Source organism: Pelobates fuscus, chromosome 13, assembly GCF_036172605.1.
Source record: "Pelobates fuscus isolate aPelFus1 chromosome 13, aPelFus1.pri, whole genome shotgun sequence".
NCBI classification, from domain to species: Eukaryota; Metazoa; Chordata; class Amphibia; order Anura; family Pelobatidae; genus Pelobates; species Pelobates fuscus.
Genome location: NC_086329.1, coordinates 37,351,844 through 37,365,941, shown reverse-complemented (window position 1 = coordinate 37,365,941; position 14,098 = coordinate 37,351,844). Strand labels below are relative to the sequence as shown.

General features: G+C 39.0%; 1 protein-coding gene across 1 annotated transcript; it reads right to left on the bottom strand.

The window, feature by feature from the left end:
• Positions 1-2,342: 2,342 nt before the first annotated feature.
• On the bottom strand, positions 2,343-12,591 carry GEMIN2 (gem nuclear organelle associated protein 2). Its single transcript, XM_063440301.1, has 10 exons — positions 12,439-12,591; positions 11,233-11,317; positions 9,649-9,738; positions 9,243-9,302; positions 6,451-6,567; positions 6,308-6,352; positions 5,461-5,529; positions 5,190-5,300; positions 4,937-4,995; positions 2,343-3,216 (listed from the first exon to the last, which is right to left on the bottom strand). Exons 1-10 carry the CDS (start codon positions 12,558-12,560, stop codon positions 3,171-3,173), a joined length of 804 nt encoding a protein of 267 aa, XP_063296371.1. The 5' UTR covers positions 12,561-12,591; the 3' UTR covers positions 2,343-3,170.
• Positions 12,592-14,098: the final 1,507 nt, after the last annotated feature.

Genomic DNA, 14,098 nt, shown 5'->3' with positions numbered 1-14,098 from the left:
AGATGCTGATTGTCCAGGGCTGTGTTGGAAACATGCTGGCACCTCCCCTGATCTGCCTCCTTGTCAGTCTCAGCCAGTCCTATGGGGAAACATTGTGATCGGATCAGGTAACCACTTCTAATGATGTCACCAGACTGCTTGTTTTTCCTGAGTCTAACAGCAGGCATAGTTACAGCGTCAGGCTTGAATACAGTAAGATTTTGCTATATTTATGGAGGCATGAGGGGACCCAGGGGGGCTAGATGGTGGTGTTAACACTATAGGGTCAGGAATACGTTACAAACAGTGACAGGCTCCAGATACAAAGCAGAGCAGCAAGCGTGTGTGGAGTATCCCTTTAAATTTTGTTGTTGTTTCAGCAACGTGTGCAATGTATCCAGACAGCGGATAGCTCAGCAGCCAAGTAGTGAGTGAACTGAATAGGTCTAGGATCCCAGAATTTCTGCTTGCAGATGGAGATTTGCATACAATGCTGTAACAGGTTGTCACAGTTACTGGAAGATTTACTAATGGGATTCCAGTAATAGCACTGTACAAGACGGAATCGCAATGTGTACCACTGGATTTGGAGTTTCAGTGTAACAGCCAATATTGAGCTGAACTAAATTGCTACTTTAACCAAGAAAATAAAACCCTTGTCTTTCTAACGCCATACACCATCTACTGTGTGTATCCCACCAAGGCTGATAAATACACAAGATCCAGCGCACTCTCCTATCTACTAAACAGCAACTTCAATGTTGACAGATTTTATTAGTTTGTAAAAGTTTTTTTTAAAAACACCTAATCTAGGCAAAAAAAATGGGGATTTAGTTACATTATATGATCATACATTGCATAAGCCTGCCACAACGTCAATGTACCCCATCTTTGGCAGGTCCTACTCTCACAGTCTAATGTCTGCTCTTATGATATTAACCCACTTACTTGGGAAAAAATTCCATCTGAGGCTCTCTGCAGTACAAGGCTAAATAGGGACCTGAGACGTTGACGTTGTGGCAGGCTTATGCAATGTATGATCATATAATGTAACTAAATCCCCATTTTTTTGCCTAGATTGTGTTTTTAAAAAAAACTTTTACAAACTAATAAAATCTGTCAACATTGAAGTTGCTGTTTAGTAGATAGGAGAGTGCGCTGGATCTTGTGTATTTATTGTATAATATGGCCCCCAGCAGCACCCCATTTAAGCATGTTTAGGTGAGTGCAACCATCCCCCCATGTTTCCCACCAAGGCTGACCCACAGGTGAAATGTGCATGTTCAACCTTTGCATTAAATGTATACCATGTAGTTGTTCTAAGTCATCACCATAATTAACCACAGTAGCATCTTTGGGTTTTCCTACTGGCAACTGCAGGGTTGGAGATTCCTAGTGGTATGCCACAAGACCTTGGCCTTGCGGTTGGCCACAAGTCTATTCTTTTAGCTGCAAAGATGTACCAGCTGTTAGAAGTAGCTTACAGCGATATTTAAACCTTTTTTTTTTTTTTTTTAAACATAAAACCCCAAGGAGGTTGTCAGTTTAGAGATGTTCTAGTTTCATTTATAACTACACTATACACCCAGTATGGTTCTAAATGCTTTAATTTTATTTTTTAACTGTAGATGGGACTGAAGTGCACAGTGACATCACTGTTCGTTAGGAGTAAATACTCAATTATTCCACAGAAGTAGTAATTTTGAAATCAATACAAACATTTTAATGTAAAAAAAATCCTTTATGTACAGAAAATGGCATGGGGATGAAAGAAAAATAGACAAATTGATAAAAGTCACCTTTCATTCAGTACGTGGTCAGCAGCAATGTAAACTCTAGTAATGTGTGCGCTTGTTTGATGAATTCCAATACTTCAGAGAAGAAAGATCAGCACACCTTGCCTAGCGCATACACACAGGGTGCTCACTAAAGTAAGAATTGTCATGAATTTAAAGTGAATTCATATTTTTTTAGACCAAAGTAGCCAAACTGGAAGCGTAGATCAGTTAGAGAATTTTCCCACTGTGTATTTTGGCCTTAAATAAAAAAAAATAAAAAAAATTCACCCAACAATTCTCACTTTAGGGTTAGATCCGAATGTTATATGCAGACCAGTCTGCAAGTAACTAGATGTCACTGTGCAGTCACCTTTGCAATTACAGTTTTTGTGTTGGTACATTTGCAATTATAACAATGCAGATCAGTGGTTCTAAATAAAGTCAACCTCTTTGTTACACCATAATTTCAGAATTAAAGAAGGAGCAGATGTCCCCCAACTGTTCCACTGGAAGTCTTGCTAAAATCTGGACTGTTAATGGTTTGAGAAAAAGGTTTTAAAACCCTCTGCTCTGGGACAGCACCAGGCAATCAGAATGGTCTGCACTTGAGTCAAACTTTGCCTTGAGTCCAAGGTCAGATGTCTTCTAGAGCAGGTATTTTAGAATATTAGAAAGGAGAGCAAATAAAATATTAATGGGAAGCACAATGAAGTTGTTTTTAAGAAGGAAGACTATTTTGTAACATATTAAGTCACATAATCTATACATATTGAAATACAGGATTCGAAAACCCACATAAAATGTATAGGAACATTTGTGTGCAGAGGCAGATTCATAGATCCACAAACACAGGAAAGTAATGAGAGGGACGTAAAGTAAAACAGTCAATAAAAATTAGCAGTTTCACAGTATATCCATGCTACAAGCCACATCACCCTACACTCCCAGGCAGCACGCAATGCAGCTACCACTGGCAGAAGTATAATGATGGGAACAGAGACAGGAAACAAAAAAAAGGAAACAAAAAAAAAAAACAAAAAAAAAAACACCAAAACCTTTAGGCACTTTGTCTCCAGCTTCGGCCACTTTCTGAGAACGATGTGCAAATTAAAAACAAAAAGAAACTGAACAAACTAAAATTTAGATGCATTTCTCATATCAATGTTTGAGATGGGAAACTGCTAGTTTTTCGATTTGCCATTGACAAGAAAAGGAGTTTCCATGCAATTGTTGGTGATTTAACCCATCAGTTCAATGCAAGCTTTGTAAACAATGAAAGGGTTAAAATGGCCGGTTCTTGCCCCAACATTAAACCATGTTAAACACAAATGAGACATTTGGTGCACCGTAAAATGGGAGGGTTACGTATTGCTGTGATTTCAATGTGCAGGAGAATGGGGGCATCTTGTCTTATCAAGAAGGTTCACTGCAATCAGCCAAGTCCCGCTGCTCAAAGTACCTACCATAGAAAATAGGAAAAAAATACATTTTTAGAGTAGGAATTACATTAGTTTTGTTCCAATCAGATCCAAGATAAAAATAGAACAAAGTGCAGGGCGTATATTTGAAGCACCTGAATGCAATACGGATCGCTAAAACCTAAAAAGGCATCAACAATCAATATGGCTTTCAGAATTTACTATATTTTCAGTCCACTTAAGTTTCCCATTTAATCCAATTCCTGGCAGTAATCGAAACGGTTTTTAACCCCTTAAGGACCAAACTTCTGGAATAAAAGGGAATCATGACATGTCACACATCTCATGTGTCCTTAATGGTTTAAATAAGCTGCCTGGCAAACTCTGCATAGTTTTAATTAAATTAAAGTATAAATTAACCCCACCTCCTCTGTCCTCACCCACATTCTAAAGTTCTCCTTCCTTGCGTGTTGCTGTATATAAAATAATGTGTAGGATATAAAGCACGTCACCCAGCGACGGAAACGTGAATACAATGCATGATAGTGTAATACACTCAGGCATCACTCAATATGTGGATAAATATTGCATCTACAAAACAACCTTAAATATATAAAGCTTTGAACTATGCATTGTTCAAAGCCTTTAGGGAGTTTGAGAGTGCTATATTTAGCCACATCTTTCTTATTACAGTACTTATGATAAATGTTACAGCTCTATAAGCTCACCCTTTGTATCTTTTCCTCATGAGAGGATGGCCGCGGCCCATCCAAAACTTTACTTTCAGCAAAATCTGCCCATACACCTCCAATTCGAGCTCTCTTTAGATAGAGGGGGCGCTCAGGAGAGAGCTTCTGGGAACACCAGTTTGGGGATGTGGACACAGGAACCCTGTGTTTTTATGGGTTTTGTTAGCTGGTGTTGAGTGGTCTGGTCGCTAATTAAATTATCCAGCTAATTACAGAAACCAAGGCACTGGGCATGGTGCAATCTCATGGTTCTCCTGGGGACCTCCTGTTGAGGCCCCAGGTATAAAAGGGTGTCCATTGTCCCAATAAAACAATTCTTCTTCACCCTCAACTAAGTCTCTACTAGTGTTTGGATGAGACAGCTATACAAGAGATAAACACTGTGCAGTTATCACTGTTCTATGCGATGAGAGGTATAATCACGGAGGGAAAGGAGGAGATCTTTGGCAGGGTCACTCGGGTCCTCCTACGAGTAGACCGCCACAAAAATCTATTAGTCGAGCTACAAATTCCAGAATACATGCTATAAGCAAAATGGAGGTTGGGTAGGCCAGAGACAGTTCTGTGTTTAACCCAACACTGCAACAGTTAGACTTCTTAGACTAGAATGAAAGGCTCCTGACTGGCCAAATCCCCCAAATCTTTAACCCCTTAAGGACAACTTCAGAAATAAAAGGGAATCGTGACGGAATATTTCCGTCATGTGTCCTTAACCCCTTAAGGACCAAACTTCTGGAATAAAAGGGGATCATGACGTGTCACACATGTCATGTGTCCTAAAGGGGTTAAGAGTCTAAATATTTGCAATTTACTGAAGCACCATTAATCCTTGAATTTGCCATCCAATATTTGAAATAAGTAGAGAAACATGTGGGAAAAAAAAAAAAATCCAGACAAGTAATTCACACTCCAAGGTATTAACCAAATAAGTCCCTTCGACTGTAGACCTCATCACAAACAGACAATATACCAAAAAGTTTAACAGATCTCTTTACAGCAAGTGACTCCTTACCTGCCAACTAGACAAATGAATAGATTTAGGGCAGATATTCGTCCATCATCTTTCCGCTCCTGGGGAAAGAAAAGGGGGAGTAGGAGTAAATTTTCAGATCGATTTAAGGTTTATTTTAAACAAGTGTTTGCAGACAAGAAAAAACAATGGGTATGTAGGTCACGAACAAATGTAAATCTTATACAGATAAATACCGTTCTAGTATTATTGTTTTAGAGGTAGATGTCAGAGATTAGAAAAAGGAGATTCTTACCACCCCTGCGCGGACTTGTGAACATCTTCTTGCCAGCTGCCTGATTAGTGAATGAGCCTCTGGCAGCAGTGGTTTCTCCAGACATGCTAACAGTGCGTACAACCATCGACCCTGAAAAAGGTAGATTTAATTTAATGCATGTTAACTTCCCAAGCTTGGTTTAAAGACAGGCCGGTTAAGGCAACAAAACATTTCACACGCCAGTGCTTGCATAATGCACAAGTTTAACACAATACATATTGTGACATACAGTCTTTCAAATGGTTCATACCAGCTCTGGAGTAAAGTCTCTCTCTGCAAACCAGTTCACCAGGTACTCCAGAACGCTTGTAACAGTAGCCTAATTAAATTTATTAAAAAAAAAAAGAGCAATATTACTAAATGTGGTAGTAAAAAAAAAAAAAAAATCAATCCTTTCACTGTAATATTACACTCACATATAGAGTACCCATATATTTAACATATAACACAATATTAACAGAGAAAATAAAATGAATTTCATGCTAAACAACTAATCACAGTGTGCACTGGGTAGAGGCGGTCTCATGCCCTGTTGCATGGATAGAAGTGTTCGACTTATGGTGATAGCTTTTAACAGTGATCAGATGAGTGGAGCAGTCCAACAGTATTGCAGAACTACCCGGTGTCAGAGGGCTGGTATTTACCAAGACTACAGCTACAAATCAGGAGTTTCTATTTCTATGTAAAATAGCACCCAATCATTTTTACATCGGCCAAAAGTGATCAGATGCCCAATGGAGGGGGAAATTACTGAATACTCACTAGTGAATGCAGCAATAGCTATGTCTCACTGTAATTGGTGATTTAGATGACGGACATACTCTCTACATTTATCACGATCAGCATTAGTGAAAGGCATGTCCATCATGAAGAGGTTAATTTATCACATTATCCAACACATTGAAAATAACAGGGGGGATGTCTTTAAATGGGCAGTCTAGCAATAAATAAATTTTGGGATGCCCGTAAACTTCTGCAGATAATGGTGTTGCTTAAAGTGTTTGGTTTGACAAAAATGGGGGCTCCACTTGGCACCGAATAAGGCCTTTCTTACACATGATCAATATATCCCCCCCCCCCCCCCCCCACAGGCTCACCTGACTCATTCTGCTAACAATACTCAGCAGAGGTGGAAATCCCACCTGTAACGGGAATAGAGATACATTTGGTTATATGATTGCAATAGGTTTATGGAGGAGGATGAATGTAATCGGCAGAGAGCAGAGTCGTTATAGTCTACCTTTATATAATCAATTCCTGGGTTTTGGGTCTCGCTGTTCAGGGCTGCCGCCAGGTCACAGTACAATCTTTCCCCCAGACAAAACTTCTTCCAACTCTCTTCATCTTCTGTATTAGGCTAAAGACAAAGTAAATGAACTGTGCATTCATGACGTGGGAGAAGGGAACAATAAAACCACCAGAACAACAATATTGCAACCCCCACCCACAGTGTAGAAGTACATGCAAATATGGATAGGTATGAAAGGAAAAAAAAATAATAATAATTAATTAGAAACTACAGAGTGGCTAGTGGTCCATCATCATCAAGAGATTAGCAACCTATAAATGGAGATCTCTCTCTCTCCTTCTCATAGAAAGAAGACCCCCTCCCCGTGAGAAGACAAGACTCATCAATAAACCGCACATGGCGCAGCGCATGAAAGCTGATGCGGTCGGAAGACAAGCTGGGACAGTCACAAGGGGATAACCCTATTACACAAAATAGTAACTAGAAAAAAGGAGAATGTGAACTGTCCAAAGGTGCAAGTCAAAAGTAGTAAAGAAAAGAAAAAAAAAAAAAAAAAAAAAAAAAAAAGGGGGGGGGGGGAAAGGAAAGAAAATGTGAACAATTTGCTCAAAGTAATTCTGTATTGAATAGACTAATCACAGTGATAAAAATAGTCAAGCAAAGACCACTGAGTAAAATACAGAGATACTGATGTTATACACTGCTTGTAACGTTATATGTAGTGGGTACTTTATAAAAACAATGTATTCACTTCCCGAAATAGGAAGTATTGGAACAAAATAACACTGTAGCAGAGATGGGTACAGCTGCCGAATATCATGTATTTAGCACAATAATATATAGAAGAAACCACCAATTATCCAGGTGAGACAACAGAAAATCTATTTACAGATGAGCGAATAAAACGAAAATGCAACAAAGACACACACACACACTATATGGAAAAGGAACTGCAGCAAATTGATTAGGTTGCCATATAAACGGATTATGACAATAACTATAGTCAGTAGCATCCTAATAACTGCTAGTGCTTTGAATCTATGCCTATATGGGCACTAACATTCCTGAATCTGTGCCTTCAAGGGCACCTAACTTCTCAGTAACTGCCATTTAGTGCTAGTGAATAAGTGCCTATAAGAGCACTCAACCCCCTGAATCTGTGCCTTCTAGGGCACCTAGCGAATAAGTAGCTGCTATCCTACGCTAAAATAGAAAAATCTTCACCTTCCCTTCTCCACTAAAGTATACAGATCAGAGAAAATAAATGTATCGTGATGCCACTAGTAGAAAAGTCAAGTGGAAGAGACCGGTCGGTTGTATGAGCCCCGATCGCGTTTCACCAGTAAGGCTCTTCAAGGGGGAACCCATATCACAGGTTTTTAGGTTTAAATAGTGCTCCCTTGTTTCTGATTGGACCACCAAGCTGCTATGGAAAACGTCAAACAACGTCATTCGTTACCAAGGCGAGGAAGAACATCACTTTATGTATGATCTTCGGCAAATTATGCAATTCGAATTTATTAATTGATTTTAAAATCACAACAGTAATTGTAGAGCTTGGTGAAAGCTTGCTGTCTGTTGAACAGTGTTTATTAAGTAATATGTGTTAAGATGCTCGGAGCCGATTGGCGGACAACATAATAGTATGTAAATATGCAGTTAGAATGGAATCAAGAAATTTGATAACAAAAAACATATATTAATACTATAACCTAGTTAGGGCACACTGCCAATTAGTCGGCAAATTATAGGATTGTGTGAATTAAGTACATAGAGTAGACAAGTGGACTACCATGAATTACTATTACAGAATATAGTAGAAAGGAATACTATTAGAGGTAATTCATGATATAAACACCTGATCTTTACGGACAGTGAATAAGATAATGTAAATACAAAATGCAAAGAGCCGTACAGACCCTGATAGAGAGGGGTAGTATTAGTTAGTTGTAGCCTCCAAGTAATGTTTGATATTTAAAAATCTGATTTTAATAGACTATAATGACAGGGATAGAACAATGTCAATAGAAAGAAATTCCAAATACTGGATCTATAACAAAATAATTGAGGGAATAGAAGGACAAGGTAAGGGGAAGAATACATGGAACAGTCGAATATGTAAATTATTAGAACAAAAATATACACTGAGCAGAAAAGGGAGAACTAAATTAACTGTTAATCGGAATAAAAATTTAAAAAAAAAAATTTAACGGATGAAGAAATAATGACTGTATATACAGTTACAAGAAAAAGTATGTGAACCCTTTGGAATGATTTGGATTTCTGCACAAATTGGTGATAAAATGTGATCTGATCATCATCATCATCATCTAAGTCACAACAATAGACTATTACAGTCTGCTTAAACTAATAACACACAAAGAATGAAATGTTGCCATGTTTTTATTGAACACACCATGTAAACATTCACATATGTAAACATATAAGGGCAGCAAGAGAGGACACTTCACACAAAGCTTTTCAGCAAGCAGTCTGGAGTGACCCTTTAACCCCTTAAGGACCAAACTTCTGGAATACAAGGGAATCATGACATGTCACATGTCCTTAAGAGGTTAAATGAAGCGGAGGTAAAAGGAGTTCCACACACTTGTTTTCTCAAAAGTTGTTTTTCAAAATAGCCAGTGAACATCCAATACCACTCAGAATAAAGGGGTGGTTGATAAAGATGTTGCACATGCACAGATAGTTTAAGATTTATCAGGCAATTGTTAACATCTCTGTCCAACATATCACTGAAATTTAATAAAAGGGTATACACTCACCATGGTAACATTGCTGTCAAGAGGCTGAGACTTCCAGTGACTTCTGTGTTTGTTGAGACTCTGAAAATTACAGAAAAAAAAATACGCTATAAAATTTTATTTTAAACACCAAACCTACATAGTTAAAATCCACTTTTCAGAAGATTAACTTAAACAACAAGTGCGAGAAGAGGAATTGTGTAAATTCAGGTGGTCCTCTGGTCTACTGGGGCTATAACAAGAACTGGGTGGACTATGCCAGCCAATCACTGGCCTCCCATTCATCATCTACTGTACTTGTTACTGCCAATGATATGGTGGGTAACTAACACACAGCCACCTACAGATCACTGTTAGCATTGAGAACAATTTTGCAATGCAATAGTTCACAATCCCATGTAAGTCACATCATTTCGTCAAGGGTTACCTGGCGAACAGCAGAGAACTGAGCTACTTGTTGCTGCTGCCATCTGAGGCTTGGAGAGTACCCTTCCGGAGCTGGCTGGCACCCAGATAGCTGAAAGAAAATATATTATAAATCTACACCACGTCATTAATAGCAAGCACATACAGTATTCTTCGAGTGTTAAAATCTTAATATTCTAGAAAGAAACAAATGTATGATTGACCATAATAATCCATGCGTTATCTAAATGCATAAAGGAGCCCGCACATTACACGCATGTTATTATTGTTAGGAGTCAAATAGTTTAAATGCCAAAAAAAAATAGTGGCTTCAAGTGTCTGCTCTTATTGCTTGACATTAACGGCAACAGTTCTAATCTTGCTACATATTTGAATTACAAAGACATACATCTGCTCCCAGTAATCAATTATGGTTTAACCTAGCATCACATTACAATTCACCAATAAAGTGACATATCTAGTGAAAAGTGCAGCTGCCTCTTTAAAACATTGCTTTATTTCAAATTTAAGAAAATGTTAAAATTTTAATTTCAAGGCAGACAAGCAATAGCAAACTGACACAAAACAGAGACACTTATTGCACAGTACATAATCACATGTGAGTTAATATGGCAATGCTTAACTTTTTTTTTGGGGGGGGGGGGGGGGGAGAGAAATAAAGGATGCTTTTAAACGAGTGAATAACTTTTCACCATATAGGACACGTCTTTATTGATGAATTGTAATGTCAAACAGTTTTTTTTACATGTGGCACATGTATTGCTAAAGCAGAAGTTCTCATTTCACTTTAGCAAATCAATTTATCCACTTTTCCCCCTCAACTTTCTTTGTTGTAACAGTTATAGTATTTAATTGGTTTAAAAGATGTTAATTAACGGTTTAGCTGTTCACCAGTGTAGCACCATAACTCCAAGTCCACGAGTGTTACCTTAAATGAACCCTTCAGGCATCATATCAAGTTCATCCCAATTAAGTTGTTATGGTGCCTGGGAAACCTGGGCACCATCTTAACTTTAGGGGCCAAGCCATTTACAAATGGGTTAAACCCAAATGTGTCCAGATGGAACGCTCATCTCCTCCTCTTCATCCACCCTAGTTTAAATGTGGCAGCTTCAGACTGGGCAATAATGATAAGCTTAGAGTGGCAAGAGAGCATGCGCAATTGCATTAGTGATTCGGCTCCTGCCAAGGGCTGAAGAAGGATCCAACAAGAAAATGACTTTGCCCATGAGGAAGCAAGTTAATCATCCTTTAGTTTCTTTCCCCAGGATGCCACATATAATGAGCGCATGCTCCCCAAGGGAAAAGTGTTTGCAAAATATGCAAACACTCAACAAGTGACAGTGGCACATTAAGAGACTGTCTTAATACAGAACAAAAGTAATCCTACGCAAATATTGCTATTTTACACTATTATTATTTATAAGGCGCCAACAAGTTCCGTAGCGCTGAACAATGGGTGGACTAACAGACAAGTATCTGTTTTGTAACAGGCACTACAAAGCAGATAATCATTTCCGAATTGGTTTGGTCACTTTAATATTTTTCCCAATATGACAGAGATAACAGATAGAATGTCACTCACGGCTATGCTGACTGTCTGCTTCTTTCTCAGCTTCTTTGGGTCAATTTGTGCAATTACTACATCAGGACAACGAGCAGCTTCTATCCTGAAAATATGAAAAGACATTTAACATTTTGTCAAAGCAAGCAGTCTAAACCTTAGTGAAGTAATGGGTGCATTAAGAACTTTCATTCAATGAATGATCCAACTAAATTATCTTTTTTTCTTTTAGATAATCTGTGTGTATGCAAGTTCACTGGTCACGTTCACAAAACCTTATGATATTTTGGAAAAAGTACAGTTTGCTGATTGTGCCAGACCAGCCTGGTTTATGAAGTTGTTGTATAAATAAAGGTTGTTTTACTAAATGAACAACCTTTAGTTAGGCATTGGTAGAGAATGGCCAAATTAAATTTTTAGTTATGTGAGACACCACTACATGACAGGTAGTGCCAAGGAACACTGAAGGGGTTTCTAAACCATGTATGGACCAAGGATTCCACACTACAAGTCTGTAGCATCATTCCTGAGGTTCTATGCCAGACTGGAATTCCATACTTCAGGGGTGACCAGATGTTGTAGAACTACACCTTCCATGATGCTTTGTTAGATTTATAAAAATAATATGTATTGATGCTGGCACTCAACCATTTATTTGTAGTGTATTTCTTCAATTGGTGGCACATGTGGAATAAAAACAGGGCTACATCCCTTCTAAGTAGGTTAAAAAAAAAAAAAAAAAAACACAAATAAACAACTATTAGATTGATTGTATTTTTCCCCCAATCTTTGTTAAATTTATTAAGAGATAAAATGGTGATCTTTTAGCTTAAACTCAGTGCATGTTATTTTCCCTTCTCCAGATCCTCGGATACAAACCATGCAGGGAAATGACATTTTGTAACAGGATCTCTAAAGTGTGTTTGTTTGTTTTCTGATGGTACAGGCAGTCACTGGTGTAGAATTAATGTTATATCCCAATACTCTGGGACACAGTACACCTGGCTTTATGCCTGCCACTTGCACCTAACCCCACAATATGGCTAGTTGTAGAAGTGGACCTTATATAGAGAGTTTAATGTGCCAGGCTTGCCATTGCACCCCAGCAGGGGACACCTACCACACAGTCTATCTACCCCCATTGATTGTGTCAGTGTTCCCCTGTTTAATGTAACAATGTGTCCATTATTGGGACTCCCACAGCCACATGCATCCATGGCCACTTACTGGACCCTCCGCAGGTACTCTTGTGGAGTCCGAGGAGGAACTGAGGGGTCAAAATCATCGGGGAGATCACAGTCCCCCACCGGCAAGAGCCGGGGCATCAATTCCTCTGGTCCGGAGTCCATGCTGGGTCGGCTCCGACGTCACAGGCCGTGAACCGCACGGCACTTTATGAATGGAACGCATTGAGTAACCGCTCATCTGATTGGCTGTCCTCCAACTGTGTCCTTAGTGGCCGCTTTGGGGTCACGTGCCATCGTATTTCTGACAATGAATGGAATGTTGGCTGCACTGCAGCAATGTATCTGTAAATGTGTGTATGTATATAGATTGACTGGGTTATTCATTATAGGAAATTGTGTTAGTTGACAGATGCAAAATGGGGTCACAATCCCAAAATGGAAAAAGTCACTTTTTTTTCGTTTTCTGCATCCCTCTTTGAAATCCTGACAAGTTTTACTGTAATAAATAAACTGTCATATTTTAATATTATAACAATCAGTGAAAGTGATTTTCAAATTTAAAGCGGCACTGTCACCACTTTGGGGATTTTGTCAAATTCTCAAAGTCCCCCGACGGTGACGTCGCAGCTGAGGATCCGGGGGTAGGTAAAGGTTAGTTTACTTACCTGAACTTGTCCCTCGTGGGCGCGGTCATCTTGATCTGGCGTGGTTCTCTTCGGTGCCGGCGTCACTGCTGTACTATCGCGCAAGACCATGGGATAATCCACAGACAGTGACGGCTGAGCTGATTGACACTTCTAGACTTCTAAATGTAAATTAAAGGGTTACTACAAGTACCATGACAACTTCAGTGATTTAAAGCGGTCATGGTATAGTATGTGCAGTGTTTAACCTCTCTGCTGTTAGAGGTGTACCTCTGCCGTGCACAGCATCATTGAACTAGAGTTCCAGGCTGGCTAATATCAATTCTGTGCAAATTGTTTTGCACAATATGCCATTCTCTGGCTGAGGGCAGACAGCTGACACTCAGCTAATGAATGTCAACAGGATTGTATTCTGAAGCGCTGCAGAAGCCGGAAGTGCGTCAGTTGAGAAGCAAGGAGCTTGGGGTCCGGCGAAGACCCAGGTAATAGGGCAAACTGTTGGTGACACTTTACCCTATTAGTGTGAAAATGAGCCAGGGAACTCCTGGCCCCATAGCTACTACAGCTGCAGTGGTTATGATGCTTGAAGTAACCATTTTAATAAAAAGAGTTACATAACTTTTAAAGTGGTGTGTGGAAATAAATGCTTAGCAGGTTGAATTAAGATTGTCTCATTCTAGTCTCGGGGGATTAATTTTATTCCATTTCCATGTCTAGTAGGAGTTTGTGGAATTGTGTTTAGTTACTACAGCTGAATTTGAGAGCATTACCAAATGATCACTTTTTGCCTAAATTTTGCAATTCAGTTCACAGTTCACAACAGATCAGTCACAAAAGAAAAAGGGTAATAGGCGCTCACTATAGAAACCAGGCAGCAGTATACAGGACAAGGATTCCCCAACCTTGTGAGTGAAATAGTAGAAAGAGAGAGGGCGTATACCGCGCTTATAGTATTAGAAATAAAATATACAAAGATACATACATATATTCTTGAGTATTTCAATTAGTCGTGACCTCAAAGGGAAATACAAATAGAAAAATAATAGCGCAATACAG